Here is a 21,830-nt window from a genome sequence, read left to right on the forward strand (position 1 = left end):
CAGATCCCTGCGCCAAGAAGAGAGGACAGTCCTTTCCGAGGAGGGGAGAGTGGTGGGAGGGCTTGGCCGCTGCCCATCAGGGCTGCAGTCGTCCAGAGGACAGAAATCATGGAGACTAGCCCACCAGTCTTGAGACACAAACACAGCAAAATGTCATCATGATCAGCAGGTTCTGTGCTAAAAAATTATAACTACACAGCATTTTCTCCAGTTCTGACACCTTTTTAATAGAAATCACTGTTTTTAGGAAACAAATAGCACTTTTGTAATTTTTTTTTTTACAATGTTTCTTACCTTGATCTTAATTTAAGTAACACTAGGAAGACCTCAATATCTTTTATTTTCCTTTTTAATTTAAAAAAAAGTTGTTGTTGTTGTTTTCCCCAGATACAAAGATTTTTGCCCTTGCATAAAAAACAGTGCCCCGAACGATGACACAAGGACTCACACGGACTCACTGGACCTCACTGACACTATGATTCCTATTCTACCATGCATGGCCTCGACTACCCTTAATTGACTGTCAGCCTGAAAAACAGCTTTTCTATTCCTTATTTTAGTTTTTGTTACCAAAAAAGTAAAATAAACAACAAAATAAAACTTTTTTCTTAAAGAAAACAAAACAAAACAAAAATTTAAAAAAAGAGAAAAGAAACATCTCCATTCAATTCACACACACCTGGGTCGCGTGCTGCTTCGCTCAGAATCTTCTCTTCTTATAAATATAGAAAAGGGATGGAGCTTGTTTTCAAGTAAAAATCACTGATCCACCTTGTTTTCCTTCCTGGACACACACACCCTTCTTCCCTGCCCCGGGCAATGGCCCGCCAAGCAGGCCTCTTGCCTGTTCTTGGAGAGGGAAGGTAACCGGATCATCCACGGGGATGCGCGCCAATTTGCCAAAGCGGGGAAGGAACGCGGGGAGTGGTGGGGGCGTCCGGGGAGTGAGGCGGAGTGTGCGGGAGAAGGACCCCGTGGCTGTCCTCGGTGTCCACTTCCCCGTGCATTGTGCCCCACCCCGGACAAGAGGAAATACTGCTTATTTGATAGACTTTTCCCACCCCGGCTCCCTCCCAGCCCCTCCCATCCCTCCTCTGGGCACTGGGGTTGGTTAAATCTCGATTTCCTTTTTTTTGGTTTTATAGTAGTGAAAGTTTAGAAACAGGAAAGCCCACACACTCTTTGGACTTGTCTTCTCTACCTAAACAAACGGCTCGGCAAATAAGGATCTGAAACCTGCTCTCCTCCCTCCGCCCGTCCCTGCTCCCCACCCAACAAAACGCAAACAAACCCATGGTGGCTGTGGAGGCTGCTGCAGGCACACACTGGTGTATAATAGAGAGAGTAAATATATTATTTCACTTGGCATGGTGCTGGCAAAGAACCTCCAGCTGGCACTATTTCATGTAACATGGTCCAATCTTTGCATGTACACACAGAATAAGAAGGATCAATTGGCAAACTCCGGTGCCACCCGGCACTAGCATCTTCTCTCTCTCTGGAACCAAAGAACCAAAAGAATTCTGTACTTTCCAGAAGAAATCCGGCTTTGCTTTTCTAGAGTCTTCAGTGTTTTTGCTCTCCTGGCCGCCGGGAGCCTGCGGCTTCTCCTGGCGGGGCTCTGTTATTTAGTCTCGCCCCCCTGGGTACAGTTCGCTGTGCAGCTCTGGGGGGAGGGGGAGGGGGCCGGCGTGGAGGTGGCGGCGTTGGCAGGGGGGGTACAGTCCGGGCCGTTGGAGATGGCCCCCACAGTGGCCTCAGAGTCTACAGGTTTGGAGAGGTCGATGCCGTGGATGAGGCGGATCAGCTGTTTTACCTTCTCCAGGGAGCTGTGCATCTCCTTCTGCCGGGCCAAGATGGTATTCTTCATTTCCATGCATTTCTGCAGCAAATGAGAAGGGCAGTGGCACTGAGCCTCCGTGGCTTTTCTGACAGGCCTGGCAGCTCTCTCCAGGGAAAAGAACCCTGCTGGCTGGTGTGCAGCCCCTAGACCTTGCTCTGCTCTGCACTGGAGGGGGCACTACCGCCCGGCGAGTGAGTGGTTTAAGAGCCAACCCTGCTTGACACTAGGACTTAAAACCAAATGTGAATTACCACTCCAACGCTACAAAATAAAAGCAATTTAAAAACAACATTCCCAGAGCTGCGCTCAGGCTGGTTTGGGCAGGTTTTGGTATGCCTCTGCCTTGCACATGGGTGCTAATGTGCTCAGGACTGGACTGAGCTTTCGAGAGTAGAAAATGAGCCAGTGGCATCTGGATCCAATTTGAGGGCTACTGAGGATCACTTGGTCGGCAAGAATTTAGAGGCAGGCCTAGGGTAGCACAGTGATACTTGGGAGAATCAAACACTGCAGCCAACAGAAACCCTTCTGCTCAGTCATGGACTTGTAGTCTTTTGCCCTTTTGCCCAAGGTCTCCCACAGCTGCTGGCTTCTGTTCTAGGCAGGAAGAGAGATGAAACCTGCATGCCATGGGGAGTATGGTGACGAGGAGAAAGCAGTGGAGTGGGACAGCCCAACTGCCACCAAGTCCAGGGTCCCACCTCCTGTCCACGAGGGCTGAGGCCACCTGGCTCCAACAAGGGGAGGGGTACCTACTCAAGAGAAATAAAACTTGCTCTGGAGGAGCCTCAGAATCTCTGCTGCAAATACAACCTGGACAGGCCAGGCCGGGCAGTATTTACTTCCAGTACTTGTCTCCAGGAACCTCTCTTCCTCAGGCTGGTCAGGAAAACCTGGAGACGCAATCAGCAGGGTGTGGAAGAAAGGATGGGAGTGACGGGCCATGCAGACAGACCGCTAACTAGGACGACTAGAAAGGCTTCTATGCAGGGACCTGATCTGTGTCTACCTGGCGTGGGGAGAGGCTTCATACTCCTCCCAAACCCACTCAGGAACACACAGGGGTGGTGGCCATCCTGCCGTAGCTGCTACTGCATCTCTTTAGCCTGGAGACTGAAAATCCTCTCTCAGATCAAAGCCACTGGGAGGTTCCAGAGCTTGGCGAAGACACCATATACCAACTGGCCACCTGTCCTGAGGGCCAAATTGTAACTGCAGGCAAACTTTGCGTCCATCCCAAGTTACCTGTGTTAACAAGCTAAAGGACCCGAATCCGCCCTCGGGAGCCACATGGACTATTGTGCACGTGGAAGGGTCCTCCTATCTGTATCCATCGCCGAAGGCATGAACTTTACTTACACTTATAGAATTGCTGAGCTGTTTCACCTTCTGCTCTAGTTGTTCTCGTTCTTGTTTTAAATCTGAACTCCATTTAAGTAATTTCTGTTTCTCTTCTTCCTTTGCTGAAAAACAAAAAAAAAGAAAAGAAACTGTTTTTAACAATAAATTCTTTGAAAAGGCTACTATGTTCAGAATGCTGGCCAAAGAAGGCATTTTGCCCAAAGTTCCCCTGAGCTCCAGTCAGCGTGCAGATCATGCCCACCTAGACTTTCCCTTATTCTGTGTATAGCCGGGTATGCTAAGAAAACGGTCAGTGGTGTGGGCCTGGCTCTAAGTAAGATGCTGCTGCTTCTCATTTTTCCTCCCCAAGAAAATACTACACAAACTTTTCAATTTGTTCAAGAAAAGCTTTTCATTTGTAACTTTAAATTTCCTTTTGAAAACAAAACAAATGCGGCCTTCCCGTAGTTTTTTTTTTTTTTTTTTTTTTTAATCAAGGGGAGGCTTCCACAAAAGGGGGTGTGGATGATTCTTTACCTGCTTTGTAGGCGATATAGGAATGAACAATTGCTAAAGTTCCAGGCCATGGAATTGCTTCTTCCTTCTTCAGCATCTGAAACAAGGTTTAGAATTTTATCTTGAAAGGAGGTATAAACACACATCCCCTGTGTAGTGACAAGCAACGTGTCTTGTCTTATGGTGGACTTATGGTGGCACGGCTGCAAAACCCTGCTCTGTACTTTCTAGACTATGAAGTTCCAGATGCTCCTGACAGGATGAGGGTTCAAGGACAGGAAAAGCCAAGCCACTCGAGCCCCAGCTTGGAAAGAGGCTGGGACCTGGCTGGGCATTCCCAGCTCCTCATGTACACTACACACGAGGCCCAGCAACCCGGGCAGCCACAGCCACTGGCATCCTTGACCGGCCTGTCTCAGGTGTCGCTTTACATGTCCCTCAAAGATAGCCTGACTAAGGAAACAAAATGTCATTTCCAAATACTAAAGTATAATCTGGACCTTGTGCAGAAAATTATCAGATGGTCAAAGAGCAGCTTCAGGAGAGAACACAGAGAGGTTGGTGTCTACTACCTGGTGCAGATAGTAGGATGAGGACCAGGATTAAAAGGGGAAAACCAGAATTCTCTCAAACAGGATTCCAAAGACCTGAGTAGCATGCCAAAGCTTGCTGAGCTATTAGGTCTATTTATTATTTATACTTTGCCTACTTCCAAAAAAGACTGAGACCGCTTATCATAAAAACATAAAGGAACATGGCGAGTTGAGAAAAAGAGGCCAGAAACTAAACAGAGAAGAAGGGAAGAGGCTAGGACAGTTTCAAGCCCATGAAATAGTAAGACGGCCACTTTACAGTTAGTTCTCTGGTCCTGGTGATGATACAGGTTAAAAGTGAAACTGTTGTTATTTGAATTAAACAGTCAATTGGGCACTTTCCTTTAAGGGTTTTATTTCCAAAAGAAGAGTCTCAAAACCACCTACTGGGTTTGGACCATTCTTAGAGAAAGAGGCTGAAAGTCTTACGGCTTTGAAAGAGCAAAGTCATGAGAAGATAAGTCATTTTAAATAAAGGGAAGCAGTTAGAGTCTTTCCACCTATACACAGACTCACCATCTCAGTTATAGGACAGAGAAGCTTGAGAGGATGGATGCCACGAGGGTGAGTCCGGTGCCATGAACAGACCAGAGGTGCCCAGGGGAACTACCAGGAGAGGGAAGAGACTCCGCCATTCCCCCAGATCTGAGGGGAAAGGAGGTCCTCCTGACCGCACTTAACTCCTCCTCAGCCCATCACTCTGTCAGACCCACCCATAGTACCTGGTCCTGACATCTGGGACAGATCCACATGCCCTTGGGAATCGTTTTCAGAGGAGGGTCTAAGCAGTCCAGATGATACACACGGGAACACGTGTCACACATAAGCAACTGGCCGCTTTTTCTGCAAACGCTGCAAAAATCCTCGTGGATATCACCCTAGGAAATTGAGAGGAAAGGTAAGAGAAAGGACAAAAAAGGTAAAATGTGAATGTTAACATGCACATCCTGGACATGTATGTTTCCGGATAATTAGCTGTGCCCCCTCCAACATGTTACACGAGTGTTCAAGGGAAGAAGGAATTACCAATGGCACAGCCCCCACCTGCTCCATGTAGCTGAGGCTCAATGGGCGGGACAGCAGCCTCAAACGAGAGTTGACAGAAAGGCTCTGTAACCACCGGGGCCCAAGTAAGCTTTCCAGGCGACAGCTCAGCCCTTAGGTTTTGGTGCAGCCCGACCCCCAAGTCAGCAAGTTTGAAGCCATGGAATCCATTTACCAAAACGTTCCACAACATGATGCAAACAATTCTCATTACCCACCATTTTTAGGGGAGTTCAGGATTGGGGAAAGCAGACAGACAAGAAACGGAATTTTACTAAATTCTTTGCTTGCTCAGGGAGAAAAAGTGCAGTGCGTGTTCAAATGGGAAAAGGTTAAGTCAGGACCAAATTACACTCACACGGGCTTTCTAACACGAAGAATTTAAAAAGCCGGAGCAACAGCTGATAATGTCCTCTTAAAACCACTATTTGGCATTTGCCGTGCAACGGGCCATTCTATGCTGGGAGGCTTTATTCCTCCCCATAAAACACGTCACCAGACGGAGAAAGACGAGCAGCCCCTGTGCCTGTCTCCCCGCCCCACCACCGATAGTGCTGGTTCTCAGGGAAGTCTGCTGGAGCCCTCCGAACAGGAGGCCCCAGCAGAAAAAAGCAGACCTACTTAAACTGGAGAGGAGGACACTGGGGGGTGGGGGGAGGTATTCAGGTCAAAGGTATTTTTCAGCAGGTCCATTCCTGGCCTGTTCTAGGAACAGGACTGAAGACCCACGGGCAGGAAGACTGAAGGGACGTGCCAGCGGTTACAGCCAGCAAGGCAGCGCCACAGCTGCAGCCCCCTCTTTGCTTCCAGTATGTTGCTTTAGATTTCTAGGCTGTTCTGCCAGAAGGCCTGATACAGAAACTCTGCACAGACAGCAACGTGCGCTCAAGTCTTTTCTGTGCTATGTAAGCCCTCGGCCACCGCTGCTGGAAGAACTTATCCTCCCAGACCTACAGCTTCTCTCTAAAGAAAAGGAAACTTTCTCCTAATTCACTAGGGTATCCAGAGCCTAGAAAACCTGCTGCAAAAGGTTGTAAGATAATCAGAGTGTGGACTCATTTTAGTCTTTCTTAGTAAGAAAATGTTATCTCTGGGCAATAAAAAAGATACTCAGTATATGAGCAAAAATACTGCATGAGCGCACGTGCAGCCTTAAAGTTCAGCTTTGAGGCAAAAGAAGTTAAGGTTTCATCCCTCACTTAACTGTAACTTTCTTCTTTCATTCTTAAAATCAGGCTGAAAGGCACTCTTCTCTAGAGAAACAGTCTTTCTTGAACCTGAGTCCTGTGTGAGTCTGCATCTTTATGAAGTTTATAAAAATTTTAAGGTTTCAGAGACTGTTTCACATGAATCCTAGATAAATTACCAGTGGTGAAGGAGACAAAACAAACTGGACATCTTATTCTGTTGGGTAAAGAGTCCTGCTCACTTTCTTTTGCTCCCGAGTAGGGACACATCGAGAAGTGGAGGGCAGACAGCATGTAAAATAAAGGTTAAATAATTTCAAGTTTCAGAAGAAAAGAAGACTTCATATCCTATTTCCATGTTCTAGAGCAACAGTTCTCAGTCTATTCCATGTCAGGACCCCTCTACAAATCTTAAAATTACTAAGGACCTCAAAGAGCTTTTATGTGTATTTATTTATATATTATTTGAATTATACTTATTGCTATTTACTGTATTAAAAGTTTTAAGTTTTCAATTTTGAAATAATTACAGAATCACAAGAAGTTACAAAAACAGTATACTGAAAAACTGTAAAACCCCAGAACACACAAGTGCACATTCCATGAGCCAGCAGAGTTATGACATCGTTACAGGTCATGTAATATCTGGAAAACTCCACTGGTTACTCTTGAGAGAAAGAGAATGAAAATGGCAAAGAATATTTTAGTATTATCATGAAAATAGCTTTGATTTCATGGACCCCAAAAAGAGTCTCAGGGCCCACACTTGGAGAACGACTACCCATAGAAATGAATAATAAAATGCCAAGGTATAGATTTTATCTACCCAGAGGGGGTTCTCTGCTTAGCTTAAAGAGAGCATAGGAAGTCCCATGGAGGTGCTGCTCCAGGTCAAAAGGCTCAGGCTTTGGTGACTGAATTACTACCATAAACCAAATGTTAAATTGAAAAATGGTGACCCATGATTCTTTGCTAGGAGCCAAGCATGTACATTTTTTGCAAACACCCTGGCTATATCAACCGCAACTTCATCATTTGCTAAAAGAATTTTATAACTATGTCAACATATCTTCCCTTCTCATAAAACGATTGTGGCAACAAGGTATATCCTGAGGATTAGTGTCTGGCTGGGTTTTGTATTACCAAGTCCTTCTAGACGGTTATTGATCCCCAGGAAATGCTTGCCGCTCAGCTGTGATTGTTTAATTAATGTTGTTGGGGCTTGTCCTACCCAGCAGCAAACATACAGAGTCTTGTGTGCTGATTTTAATCACTGCCAGTGTTGGGATACTGTAAAAGTAGAAGTCAATTGTCTTAAAAAAAATCCATTCCACTAGGTTTAACTTAGGAAGTTCTAACATATTTAGTGGTTTTAGAAAAGCCTTCTTTTACCTTTGGATTTCTGAAAAGAACAGTGTTTGCATTTTAAGACAACACCTGGCAGAAGCTTTTACTTTGTGATTTGATCGGAGTAGATCCTTCGAGTTCAGTCTCTCAAAGAAAGCCACAGACCCCCACTAGGGGGTCAACGTTTAGGAAAGAGACTCACTCACGCGCAGAACCACAATGTCACTTGTTCCCTGGCATTTGTACACCACACTGTGGGAGACCCCCACCAAGAGGTCATAAGCCGGCAATCCCTCCGGCAATGCTTCAGCGGCAGAAAAGTTGGGACAACCTTTGGTACCGGCAAACAAGGTTTCTGACAAGAACTCCTGGTACTCATTACTCAGGACAGGAAGAAAACCTGTATCAATTACTAATGCCAAAAGTCAGGCAGGCTGGATGAAATTCTGAATTTCAAGAGCAAGGCTGAGTCTGTAGTCATCAGTTATGTCCAAGGAAGGAAGGCTGCCAGAGAACAGAACTCCACTATTACCCGGTCCTCCAAAGAGGACACACTTCCTTTGCTTTTAGAATTTTAACTCAGAATGTGCATATGGTATTCTTTTGTTCTTCGGACAAGGGTAGATCATTAGTAAGCATGAGAACCTTCCAGTTCAAGGGACATTTTACTTGAAGATGATCCTAAAGACAAGCTCTGTAATTCAGAAAAGAAATGGGACATGTACAAAATGAAACTCTTGGTTTCCCTCCTCAAACTTGTTCCTTTTGCCATCCCAAGTAAAGGAGAGTTTTATCCTGCTAGTTGCGTAGGCCGAAAATTCTGGATTCATCTTTGATATTCATACCTCACGCCTAATCCTGTTGGCTCTTCAAAATATATGCAGACTTGGTCACTTTCCTCCATCTCTACGTTTACCACCCTACCAGGCCAAGCCGTCCTCAGCTCTTGCCTCCTAACTGGTCTCCCTGCTCCCATCCTGTCCTCTCCACAGTCTCTTCTCCAGATTTCAGACACAGTGATCCTTTTAAAATCCAAGTTGATTTTGTAAACACCTTAAAAATAGTAAACGCAGGCAAGAACCATCAAAGGATGCTATAACCACTTGGTAACAGTTTGTTGGGGAACTAGATATTTATATAGACTCAAAGCTATCTCTGCCAGAGAAAAGAGGCCCCTTTACAAGTGGAGAAATTTGATGTGATCTATGTTACGGGATGAAAGCTAACATCACCAACAACAGGACAGACCGACTGACGGCACGTGCTGCTCGTCGTGATGCGCTGAAAAGGACTCACCATCTCATATTTGGTGTTCCTACAAAAATGCATACCCCGAGTCTACTCCTGAGGAAACAATCAGATCATCCAAATGGAGGGACACTCTACACAGAAACTGGCCTACCTTTTAAGAAATGTCAATGTCATGAACGACAAAGAAAAGCTGAGAAACTGCTCCAGAGTAAGGAGATGAAAGAGACAATACCATGGCAACAAATATCAAGAGTGACCTTAACCTGGATTCTGGAGCAGAAAAACAAAGTGCCCCTAAGGCAATTATTGAGACAACTGGAGAAACCTGACTATGGAATATATATTACAGAATAATATTTATTCAATATTAAGTGTCCTCAATTTGATAACTGCATTGTGACTATATAAGAGAGTATCTTTGTTCTTAGAAGATATATGCTGAAGGGTTTCGGGTAAAGATTCATGGTGTCTGCAACTTCTTAACTAGTTCAGCAAAATGTGTGTGGTGGGGGAGCATATGTGGCAAAATGGTAATAACCAGTCAATCTGGGTGGAAGGTATATATTTGTTCTTTGTATTTTCTTCCAACTTCTCCGTAGGTTTGAAATTTTCCAAAATAAAAAGTTGAAAAATTAATGTCACTCCTCTCCTCAAAGCCCTCCAGTGTTCCCCCATCTCCCTCCAAGTAAAAGCCCCAAGGCCCTGCACCCTGGGCCCTGCCACCTCTGGGATGCCATCTCCCAAAATCTCAGCGCTCCCTCTGCCCTGCTCTCCTGGCCTTCTAGCTTTTCCTCCACACCATGTATGTGCCCACCTCACGGCTTTTGCACTGCTGTTCCCTCTGCATGGAATGCTCTCCCCCGATATACTCTCACACCTACCAGAGAGGCTCTCTCTTCCCTCTCTTCATAAAATAGGAGCCTGCTGCCATAATGTCTTATCCCCCTTATTCTGTACCAGTTTTCTTTATAGCACTTATCATTACCTTTTATGTGTTCCTTTGCTTATTGCCTGCCTCTGGCCCTGTAACAGGAGCTCCTTGAGGGCAGGGAGTTGGTTTTGTTCCCTGTTCTAGCCCCAGCCTCAACAACAGCACTTGCTCAGCAGAGTAGTGTTCAGGAAGTATATGCTGACTAAACTCACTGCTTTGTAAATGCTCATTTAAAATCTTAGGGTGCTTGTGAGAGAACCACACTGATGGTCACCAAAGGGGAGGTGAGTGGGGGGCTGGGGGAAATAGGTAAAGGGGATCAAAGAGCACACTTATCATGATGAGCACTGAGTAATGTATCCAATTGTTGCATCACTATATTGTACACCTGAAACTAATATAGCACTGTATGATAACTAAACTAGAATTAAAATTAAAAGCATAAAAATAAGTAAAATAAAAACAAACAAAAAAAACCAAATTAAAAAAACCAAATAAAATCTCAGGGTACTAGTTTACAATCCTGCAGTTTCTACATGCAGGGCTACTAAACTTTTTCAGGAACCTGTTTGATCAATTCTGCTGAATAAAGCTGCTTGAAAGAAAAGTTTTCCACTTCCTGAATTCTACTTTAAGCAGGAAACAAGGACTGCTGGGGGAAAGTGCACCTTGTTCCTTTTCCTCACCCCAAAACACAGACGATGGAAACCTGAGCACCTTTAAATTATATGAGCTGACTTCCCACCCCATCCCCCTTCCTGAGAACTCATTCACAGATCAAATCCAGATTTTAAAAACTCTGACTGAGCCTCCTGATGTAGGTGGATTCTCAAGGACATGGGAGGACCTGGGGCCCTGGCAGAAAGCTGCCTTACATGGTATACAGGGTCCTGTAGGGATTACTGCTGTTCCAGGGTTAGTCAAGGAGATGCAGCTGGTAAGGAGACAACACATGATAACGGTTTCCCCAATTTAAGCTCTCAGAAAGAGAGCATGCTTTTCCCAAGTTACTTACGTCTGTGGAGGTGGGGCTGGGCAGGGACACAGGCTGAACAGGTGCAGGGAAAGTGAATGTGGTCTCTGTCTTTTCATTTTCAGGGGAGTCAGGATGACTGGATGGGGGGGATGTTGGGGTAAGGGCTCCAAACCCCAGCACTGCATTGTATTTTGGAGGACGACCTATATACCAAGAGAAGGGAACAAAAGGGGAAAAAGGGGGAGGGAAAGAAAGGGGGAAAAATGATCTTACATACCTTTGGCCAGTGTTCCTCATTGGCTAGCATGGAAAAGGAAGTGAGGTAGCAGACAGAAGGTTAATACAACAGTCCCAAAGAGAGGAAGTGAAGCAAAGATTTAAATGTCATTAGAAACAACTGCATGACTCTCAAAAGAAAGGAGGATAAGAGAGCCTTGGAGAATGACAGGAGGGCTGCGTCATGTCAAAGGGCCTGGCCTTGGGTGGATCAAGGTGACACTCCTGGACTATTATGACTTGAGATTTCTAGCGTGAGAACAAAGCTCAAAGAGGGCCACAGCTAGGAGTAAGAGTTTATTTTCCCACTTCTTCTACATATTGTTCTCTAAGGTTTCTCTGTAACCATCATCCTTATAATCATTAATGATTCCCTGGTCCCACAAATGGATTTATTTAGGATTTCTGCTTTTCCTTTTCTCTCCTATCTACATTTTGGTCACTTTACTGCTTGTGAGGGTGGAGAAAGGCAAACTGAGGAGGCAAAACCCAAGTTAACTATTCTTACCCCTTGCTAGTAGAGCTAGTGAGAAATATGTTCTGGGACTAGCTGGAACCTAAGAGCTAAAAAGATGATCTGAGCTTGACAATGATTTTAAGTATGTCTGGAGCCAGATTCCCTCCCCAGATGATCAAGAACTGTCTCCCCGCTTCCGTCACAAACACTCTGGTGAACTACATGTCTAGGGACTGGGGCCTGTCACCAAATCTCAGAGAAGGCCCTGCCATCAGCAATGCTGCTGAAAGACTGACTGGAACAAGAGCACTGGGAATCAAGCCTCGAGGCTACAGAGGATCTCTAAATGGACCCTGACGGGTGTGGCAAGACTGGTCAACCACTCCTGCTTTATGATACATCTAAGCCAGGGTCCTTGTCAGAAGGGCCAGGATCAAAGCTTCCAAGCTTTGAGTGATCAAAAGTATACGTTCAGCACGGCAAAGGGGGAAAAAAAAAAAAAGCCAGAGAGGCACACAACTGCCTACAAACACTGGTGAAAGGTTCACAACTTTGCCAACAGTTATAATTTATATCAGGATTACGCACAAGGGTCATGATTCTGTCAGACATTACACAAATATTACCTATCTGTGTTAAACTGGCAATGTCTGCAGTACAAAGACAGGGAATTTAGGGCTGCCCAAAGGGGAAGTGAAAGATGAATGCTCTTTGTTTACCCACAGAAGGCACATCTAGGTATTGTGAATACAGGCTTTCATCCTCTGACCTTGGCAAGTGATGCCAAGGTCTTTCTGGCTCGTTTAACCCCTGTCCTCTTAGCAGATACTCCCCCACCAGCACACCAATTTAACTGTGGCTTCTGACGGGGGGCTCCTTTCTGAGAACTGGGTCAGAGGTCACTAAAAATTGCCAAAAATAAAACAACAAAAAATAACCCACGACACTGGTTACTGTGGCCCAGGAATCAATGGGAAGCAACGACGTAGGGTTTCCCATGGAACTATTTTTTTGCCACCTAAAGGACAGGTAGGTAATGAAACATTAGAATGGGTCACTGAGGGCGGGTACGCTCTCTCTTTTGGGCGAGGAGGTGGGTAATGGTACAGTCGCGGCCCTGCTGCAAGGGTCGGGATGACCTCCTAGGCGTCCAAGAGCTCTGAGACAGTGTGTGCTTATGCAAAAATTAGTATGCTACTCTACTCATTCTGCAACCTTTCTAGCCTGGAATATAATTCAGGGACACATTATCATGTGGAGAAAGGGACCTTGGGGTGTATTACTGACATCAAAGAACAATTTCAGAACCTTGTTTATGAGCTCAAACTCAGAGCTGTTAAGACCTACTCAGACCTGCAGGGAGGGCTGCTGCCTCTGCCCCGCCCACAAGTAAGGGGCACCAGCTGCCCCCCAAGGCCTGAAATATGGGGACGGTGCTCTTTAGGAACTTCTACTTCGGAGAGCCTGTTTCGACCATGACCTCGCTTCCTTCGCTGGAGATGCCCTCAACTCATAGATTCTAAGTTCTCAGTGTGGCTACGTCTCTCCTTCCTGGAAAGTCTGCAGCTCACAGAAACCCGAGTCATGCTCTGGTCTCGCCGGCAGCAGGATGACTTAGACACTACTAAGAACACCTTGGCAACAGCAGGCTCTGTTCTCCTCAGTAATGCTAAAATGCTTCCTTTCACACAATGTTCTGTTCGCTGTGCTATTCATGGACAGCCTGGTGGGCCTGGGGCAGAAATGCTGTATTAAGCCATTTCCTTGAGTCAGCTTTGCCAGAATCCTAAGAATGGAAGCTTGCGATTCAGTATACAGAACTCTAAGGAGAAATATCACTCTCTTCTCCCCCCATTTTCAGAGAACAACAACAACAAAACTATGTTCAAGGGATTTAGGAGTTAGGCTCTAGGACAAGGGGAGGAAGTAGGGGAAAGAAACACGACACAGAAAGCAGAAGCAACAGCGAGGGAGAGCTACAAAAAGGTACTCACCTCTCTTCCGGGTCCCAGGATGCATTGTACTGTTCAGGTATGTGACTGCACTCTTCTTACGCTTTGAGGATTGAAGAGGGAAAGGTAACCAGTTGAATAGCATGGTTACTACTAATACTGGCACAAAAGCTATAGACCAAGCACAGCATGCCTGTCAACACGCCAGCGACTGAGTGCAAGTCACCCCAAGGTCTCAGTGCTAATGGGCTTTATTATATACAGTTGGCTCTGAGAGAATAGAATATTCCAGAAAGGTCTGCCTCTGCTTCAGATGACAGCTGTGTTGAAGCCAAGAGGAGTTAAATTTTTAAGGTAGGCTTGTATTTGCTCAAACTTATGGGAAAAACTAAGGGGAAAGCAGTGAATAATAAAAATGAAACAGTATCATTAGCCAGAGAAAAACCCATCATTTCACAAAGCTGGCCAAGTGTAATCAGGGTACTCTTCTTCAGTAGGTTTTCAGATGGGAGGAGATGAAAAAAATCATAAATAAAACTAGAACGTGAGGGGAAGGCCAAGTTCTGGCCAGGAATACCTCTGGCTCAAAGACTGCTCCGCTGTATACTGGATTTGCAGTTGTTCTTCTTTTTCGCTCTTGCCTCTTGCTTTGGATTTCTTGGGAAAGCAAAAGGTTTGAGTTAGAAGAGAGGTACAGAGAACCTCAAAAACTGAACTTCAGTGTTTATCTTTTGGTTTTCCCATGACAAATCAGAAATGGGGGCACATCCCTCTGTTTCACGGCAGCCTCAGCAGAGGCAAGCATACTGCTGGGAACAAAGGTGTAGGACCATCTACTCTCACCTCTCAGAAAGCAAGACCATGCTGTCCCACAGTGTGGCTCTCTGTGATCCAGAGCATAACAGCACACGACACATATAAACAAGCTGTCCTCATCTATTTGTAGTTCACTGGAATACAGGTGTGGATGAACTTTATCCACAGACCTAGACTGAGTAACCATAGTTCACCATTCTTGAGTTAAATAACTAGGACAGGTGTAGCTTTGTAACTGTTCTTAAAGTTCGAATAACCCAGAGTGATTGAAAAATATAGACAAAGACTTGTCAGAGGGGCATTTGATACTTCACGCTGTCAGGAAAAAAAAAAAAAAAAAGAGTTCCTCTAAAGTGAACAGAAGTCATAGAGGCAGCTGGGGAGTCTCCCCTGGACAGCAGTGTGGATGACAACAGGGAGGGGAGGGGATGAACGTCAGATAGAGGAAAGGCAAGTTTGACTCCAAAGGAAAGAAAGTCCACACTAGCTGAATCATACTCTATTGGCGTTCCAGTGTTCCACATTCTAGCAATAAATTCAACACCATTTTCAAGAACAAAGCTCTGGGCCAGAAGCAAGGCAGCACCATGAATATCTTCTCTTACCTTCTAGATGGTCATGTGTTACCAATCCTAGAGACACCATGAAGGCAAGTTTCTGTGCCAGAGAAACAAGAATGTACTTCAGTTTGGGTTCTCACAAAGTCAACTGCATGTTCCTAGTTAGACTCCTTGGCAAAGCCAGCCCAACGGGCTGGTCGCTTGAAGGAAGGAGGCCAGGTTCAGGTGACCAAAGAACAGACCTTCCAGAGCCACTCTGGAGGCTTTCTGGTCTTATAAGGATCAAAAGAGAAGGTCAGGGGCCTGCATCTTCTACTTTCTCAATGACAGAAATCAGCATCTTTGAGTGCCCGAAGTTGTTTTTTTTTTTTTCCAGAAAAATCCTCTTACAGGGAAGAGGATTTCATACTCAAAAAACATGCAGAGGGTTACAAAGAGCCTCCCATACAACAAGCTCCAGATGCTAAGTACTTCACTTGTCACAGCAGGCAAGGATTTCTTACATTTTTACTACCAATGACTGGACAATGCTAACTCAAAGCTAAATGAATTTTAGGAACAACAGCAGATGGTTCTGCTTAATATTACCATTTTTAAACCAAACACGGACCTAAAAATTATGGAGGAATCTCTCTTTGGAGAGCACTCTCGGCGCTCCATCGGAAGTTAAACCCCAGGGCGCCTGGGTGGCTCAGTTGATTAAGCGACTGCCTTCGGCTCAGGTCATGATCCTGGAGTCCCAGGATCGAGTCCCACATCGGGCTCCCTGCTTGGCAGGGAGTCTGCTTCTCCCTCTGACCCTCCTCCCTCTCATGCTCTCTGTCTCTCATTCTGTCTTTTGCAAATAAATAAATAAAATCTTAAAAAAAAAAAAAAAAAAGAATACTGAACCCCAAAGCTGGAACATTAGATGCTTAAAGTTGGAGAGAGCAACAAACTAATCCCTATTTTGCACTGTAGTCATGTGGTCTGAAAGTATGTCTTCATGTGCATGTGGTTGCTAAATATGCCAGATAATCATCAATTTCTCTCACTGATTATTATCAATAAAGAATATCATCAATTGTTAGCACATATTCCTGTAGAATTGTTTATATCACCATCTGGTCTTTAAAAATCCTGATAGCTTACCCTCAACATTCAATACCATGATGTTTTGGCCCAAAGTGATAGATTCAAGCTCTTTAAGATACTGAGTGTTTTAGGAAGAAACAGTCCCTGAACAAGCCACTTGAGAACACAGAAGTGTCCTTTACTGATATCCTCAGGGTTCTGAAGAAATGTTTTTATTTTATTTCTTATTTCAAAAACTTAGGTGGGAGCCTATCCGACAGCCAGCGTACTTTAGTAAGGAAAAGCACTCTTAGACTTGCTGCCCATTTGCCACACTGCATGTTGAAACGGCATACACTTTGTGACTGCCAATTAACTACATTCCTGCTTTTTTTCACTATTCTTCACAACCTGATCAAGATTAGAAGGCTGCCTACCAACTGTTCTCTGTTTGTAAAGCAGTGTGTGGTCTGACATTCAGATGCACCTTCTTTTAATCAAGTGACAGTACTCTTCTTGGCCAGTCACATCCAACTCATCTTTGCCAGTCTAGTTCGAGCTCACACAAAAAATTATGAAATAAAAACAAAATCTCCTCTCCTCTGGAAGAGATTTTCAGTGATAAAGAGAATAAAAAGTTGTCAAGAACTTTTGCCTCATTATGTATCACATGTGTACCACAAGCTAATTTATTCTCTTTATGGCAGTGATTCTGTCCAATTAGAAGGTGAAATATCCACCACTAAACTTCGTAGTGGTACTCGCTCGCCCACATTGGACCACCAACATGAGATATCATTTTCCTTTGGTAATTTTGTGGATGACTTCATAAGTTCCTCAGCAATTTGCATCACTGGTACTTCTTTCTGGTTCAAGTTTTGGCCCCTTCTTTACAGATAAATTAAAAACATATCCATTTCATATCAGAAAGAATTATAATTTGTGCTTGTTTTAGAAAAACCTGAACTGGCTTAACTTAATAAATCACTGCTTTAAAAAAGTGACATGAAGTTTTGATGGCTTCATGCCACTATTTGACATGGTTTCGTTAAAAAGAATGCACTGAGGACAGAAGGAAATAGACTGCTGGTCTAATAAAATCCAACTATCAGATATTCATCATCATATTACCTGTCCACATTTTTCTTTTAGAGCTGCTTATACAAGAGCCAAACTAAAAAATTCTCTTGTCTAAGGGGACACACAAATTCACATTGTGTATCTGTACCAGTCCTGTTTGCTACGTAAGTTTGTAATTCTATCCTAAGTTGTAGTACAGATGTTATTATTTTCATCCCTACTTTTAGGCTTCAATGAACAACTTTTGGGCTAATGATTCATTTGGGGTTTGGAAATCAGGTGCAATGCAATGGTAGAAACAAAAATGCACATATAACAACTATAATCGATAACATAAATAAACCTTAACTAAGTGAACCGGATGGACCTCTTAGAAGTGTTGGCTGAGACAAACAAAATATAATTATCATGAGGAATACGTGGGAAAATGATCATTAATCTTACATTTCAAATTTGTAACACTGCATGAAATGCCTGTATGCCAGCTCACAGACACACTCCAGGCAACACTCTTATTCCGCCTTAGGCCAAACCGACTTGGCAATACATTATTGAATATTGAGGAAGCACAAGAAAACGAAAATCAAGTGACTCAGGGAGCAAGTGGCCCTCCTGGTTTGTGAGAATAAGTCACATCTCATAGACTGAGCCATGCCTTTGGAGGGCTAAGCCTACCTGAGGGTTCTCCTCCCGTTTTGGTTTGGGTGCAGCAGGTGGAGTGATGGTACGGCTCTCTGTTTGTTTCTCATCTGTTTCTGTGTGGGATTTAATTGTCTAGGGAAGGAAAATTAAATGAAAATTTAGAATTCACTTTTTATTAAAAAAATGAAAACACAGCTTAACTGTAGCCAACGAGGAAGAAAAAAAGAACATACTCAAATTAGAAACATTAATAAAGGAGGTAATATGGATTACATTTTGGAAGGGGGAAAATAAAATGTAAGGCCCCAGTTGAAATAATTAAATTGTGTAACTAGAGTGGATATGAATCTATAACTACAACAGTCTAAATTATACAAAAAGAAAAATCCACAGTTTAATTCCTACGTATAAAAATGAGTATAGGTTGCTCTGATTTCACTATATTTTAGAATATAGGGGCAGTTTTCCAGAAGCAAGCCCACTCTTGTTACATATGGGTCAAACTCCAGTCCATAGCATGCTTAAGATCTGAATAATGTGGGACGCCTGGGTGGCTCAGTTGGTTAAGTGACTGCCTTCGGCTCAGGTCATGATCCTGGAGTCCCAGGATCGAGTCCTGCATTGCATCGGGCTCCCTGCTCAGCGGAGAGTCTGCTTCTCCCTCTCCCTACCCCTTCTCATGTGCTCTCTCTCAAATAAATAAATAAAATCTTTAAAAAAAAATGATCTGAATAATGTAAAAAAAAAATCTTACATATACTTTCTCCTATTTCCAATTCCAATCATAACCTACGAGAAGATGCAGAACTACCCTCACTTGGGATATTTAACACCTGCCTATATCATTCATTAGAGGAGAGATGCACTTGCCAAGGAAAGGTCATCTTGCAAGAGGCTGACACTCTGATTACCCCCAACCTTGTCTTCCAGATGCATCCATTCAAACAAAAGAACACCAGTAGCATTATCATTTTTAAGCACAAATGGCAGCTAGCAAATTGGTAGACTGGGCTTGCATTACTGTTCTTATTATGACTCAATGGCTAATTCATTTTATGAACCCCTCTGTAAATACTGAAATGATATTAGAAAGTGGATATAAAACTGTGAACACGAACCTAATTTAATTTTTCAAATTAAAAAAATGTGGATGCTGTCTTTCTGTATGGCAGCAAGGAATTAAATAAATGAGAATGAAGCTGATTATTGATGAGGAAGAAGCTTCGGTCCTATAAGCAGGACATCAAAAGTTCTCAAAAATCATTATGCTGTGAAATATGCCAGATCTGAAAAACAAATACAGTCACAAAGATCTTTCACTTCTTTCCTAGCCACTTCCATATTTCCTTTCTGCTTCTCTTATTACTTTAAGAGAATGTCAGCATCTGCCTTATCAATACTGTGGCAGCCACTGTTCTGGGGCACAAATGCTGCCTGATATTTTATTTTTCATCAATTCCCTGTCCTATTTCCTCCTCTATATGATAAGCTACTTGAGAGCAGGCATTATTCTACACACATTTTTTTACAGTCCTCTGTGCCTAGTACAAGGCCTTCCAGAAGAATCACTCACTTCACCTCCCACATACATTTTCTGACCAAAAAGGACACAGTTCCTCCATAAAACAAACCACTGAACACACTACAAGGGGCCACAATGGAAAAGTAGCTTATAGTGTTATCTTTAAGGCCCTGGGTGTCCAGAAAGCTTATTTTCATGGCTTTCTGAGTAAGGAAGGGCAGGGGTCTGCGGGAGGGGGCATAAGAGGTCAGCTGGAAGGGTCTGCTGCTCCTCCAAGGCTATGTGAAGTTCCTTGGGGGTCTCTTGATTCCATCTCTATGGCTGAGTGACACACGTAGTGGTAATGCCTCTGGGGAAGGGCAAACCAATTCCTCTCCACTAAGAAATTAGCCAGGGTTCAGATTTTCTCTCTCACTCAAGAAGAGTGCAATTATCTCAGGGTTGGATAGAGAACACAAAAAGCATCCAAAATAAATAAATAAATAAAACAATCAAAACACTTGGGAGATGTCTTTCTCTCATGGAGCTGTTGCTCTGGGGGAAACCAGGCCATGCTGCGAGCAGCACTATGCAGAGGTCCGTGTGGTGGGCAACTGAGCCGCCTCCGCCAACAGCCAGTGTGAAGTGCAGGCTGCCAACAAGCACGTGACTGAGTTTGGAAAGGAGCTATCCAGTCCGGGTTGAGCCTTGACTACAGCCCTGGCCAACCTGTCTGAATGCAAACTTGCGAGAGGCCTTGAGCCAGAAGCACCCAACTAGGATGCATGTTGATTCCTGACCTTCACAAGCTATAGGGGATAATAAATATTTGTTGTTTTAAGCTGCTTAAAACAATCCCAAAACATTAAGGTTGGGGGAGTGAGAGAAATGGCAGAACAGGGATTTCTAAGAAGGTGTCCTTCCACTGAAGCAATCATTAAGCTGGCAAAAACAGAATCAACTTTTTAGAATTCTGGAATCTAATAAAAAACCTTATACCAACCAGGGGGACACTTACTGAAGAAAGAGGCTGCTAAATTTCACTAAGAAAGCATTTTTCCTTACCTATCTACAAACCCCCATTCCACAGCTTGGACAGAGGCTTTGGGGATGGAACCCTGTGTTCCTAGTGTGGCTTGTGGTGCTAAGGGAAGCAACATGGACCTTGTTCTCAAAAACTTGTGGTTGTGCATTTTGACCTGTTTGATGGTTCCCTGAGGACTGGTACAGAGGCTGACCTTCATTTTGCCCACCTTAGGCTAAAAGTGGCTTTTGGGGTGGCATCTGATGAAAGCATCTAAAGACATGTTACCCGTAGTCACCTGGTGCAAGGGATGGTGGATGGAGTATATGGTAGACAGACCCAAAGGCCTGGGAAGGAGGAGACTGAGGAGGAAGATTCTTGGAAGAATAAGGGCTTTGAAGGAGTATCACACATGCTGGGGAATCCAGAGTGTAGTGCATATTCCCAGGGCTAGATGCATGCTCAGAAAAGATGTGAGAGAACCCTAGGCTTACACTTCTGGCTGATCTTTGAGCTCTATCCCAGAAAGAGGTGAAGGCTAAGGTAGGGTTATAGACAGCCTGGCTTAGCATTGAAGAATACCCCTGCTCAGAGCGAATCTGCAAAGATAGGAAAGTTTTTTTTAATTTAGTTGTTGTTGCTATTATTATTATTATTATTATTATTATTATTATTATTATTATGTCTTTTTGGCTCCAGTTGTTTAAGGAAATCTGTCAGGTCACTAGCTGACCCAAGACAACAGAACAGAGATTTCAGAGACTATACATGACAAGAAATACAGTTTTTGCAAAAACAGTTTGGAAAAGGCACTAAACAGACCTCAACAATCAATAACAGCAAACTCTGGGGTGGGAGGAGAATCTAATTTCCAGAGTTATCACACTGTAATTTCAAAATGAACAGTTTAACAAAAAATTGGAAGGCATACAAAGAAACAGGAAAGTATGGCCCATAGTGGGAAAAAAAGAAATCAACAGAAACTGGCCTTAAGGAAACCCAGACATTGGACTCTTTAGAGAAAGACTAAGTGTCCTAAATATGCTCAAAGAGCTAATGGAAACCATGGATAAAGAACTGAAAGAAACCAGGAGAACAAGTCCCCACCAAAAAGAGACTATCAATAAAGAGACAGAAATTATCGAAAGGAACCAAATAGAAACTCTGGAGCTGAAAAGTATAAAAGCTTAAATGAAAAATTCACTAGAGGGGTTCAGGCAAAAGAAACAATCAGTGCACTTCAAGATAGGACAACTGAAATTATCCAGTTTGAGGAACAGAAAGGAAAAACATGAAGAAAAATGAACAGAACCTAAGGGATCTGTGGGACATTATCAACATATGCATTATGGACTCCCACAGGGAGAAGAGAGACAGAGAGAAAGAAGCAGAAATAATACTTGAAGGAATAACAGCTCAAAACTTCCCAAATTTGATGAA

The 21,830-nt window shown here is 43.7% G+C and overlaps 1 protein-coding gene across 13 annotated transcripts in view; it reads right to left on the bottom strand.

The window, feature by feature from the left end:
• Positions 1-206: 206 nt before the first annotated feature.
• PHF21A (PHD finger protein 21A) overlaps positions 207-21,830 on the bottom strand; it is a 192,839-nt gene continuing 171,215 nt past the window's right edge. For 10 of the 13 annotated variants that reach the window (XM_035012665.1, XM_035012663.1, XM_035012658.1 and 7 more), the window contains 9 exons: positions 17,899-17,997; positions 15,136-15,187; positions 14,292-14,371; positions 13,757-13,817; positions 11,069-11,232; positions 5,016-5,171; positions 3,722-3,797; positions 3,203-3,306; positions 646-1,882 (listed from right to left, as the gene is read on the bottom strand). In XM_035012665.1, the coding sequence (XP_034868556.1) occupies positions 1,625-1,882; positions 3,203-3,306; positions 3,722-3,797; positions 5,016-5,171; positions 11,069-11,232; positions 13,757-13,817; positions 14,292-14,371; positions 15,136-15,187; positions 17,899-17,997 (1,050 nt within the window). In that variant the 3' untranslated portion in view covers positions 646-1,624. Of the gene's footprint in view, positions 1,883-3,202; positions 3,307-3,721; positions 3,798-5,015; positions 5,172-11,068; positions 11,233-13,756; positions 13,818-14,291; positions 14,372-15,135; positions 15,188-17,898; positions 17,998-21,830 lie in introns of all 13 variants that reach the window. The other 3 variants (XM_035012670.1, XM_035012669.1, XM_035012661.1) reach the window with 2 other exon arrangements.

Source organism: Mirounga leonina, unplaced genomic scaffold, assembly GCF_011800145.1.
Source record: "Mirounga leonina isolate KUSES-001 unplaced genomic scaffold, KU_Mleo_1.0 Mir_166, whole genome shotgun sequence".
In the NCBI taxonomy this organism is placed as follows: domain Eukaryota; kingdom Metazoa; phylum Chordata; class Mammalia; order Carnivora; family Phocidae; genus Mirounga; species Mirounga leonina.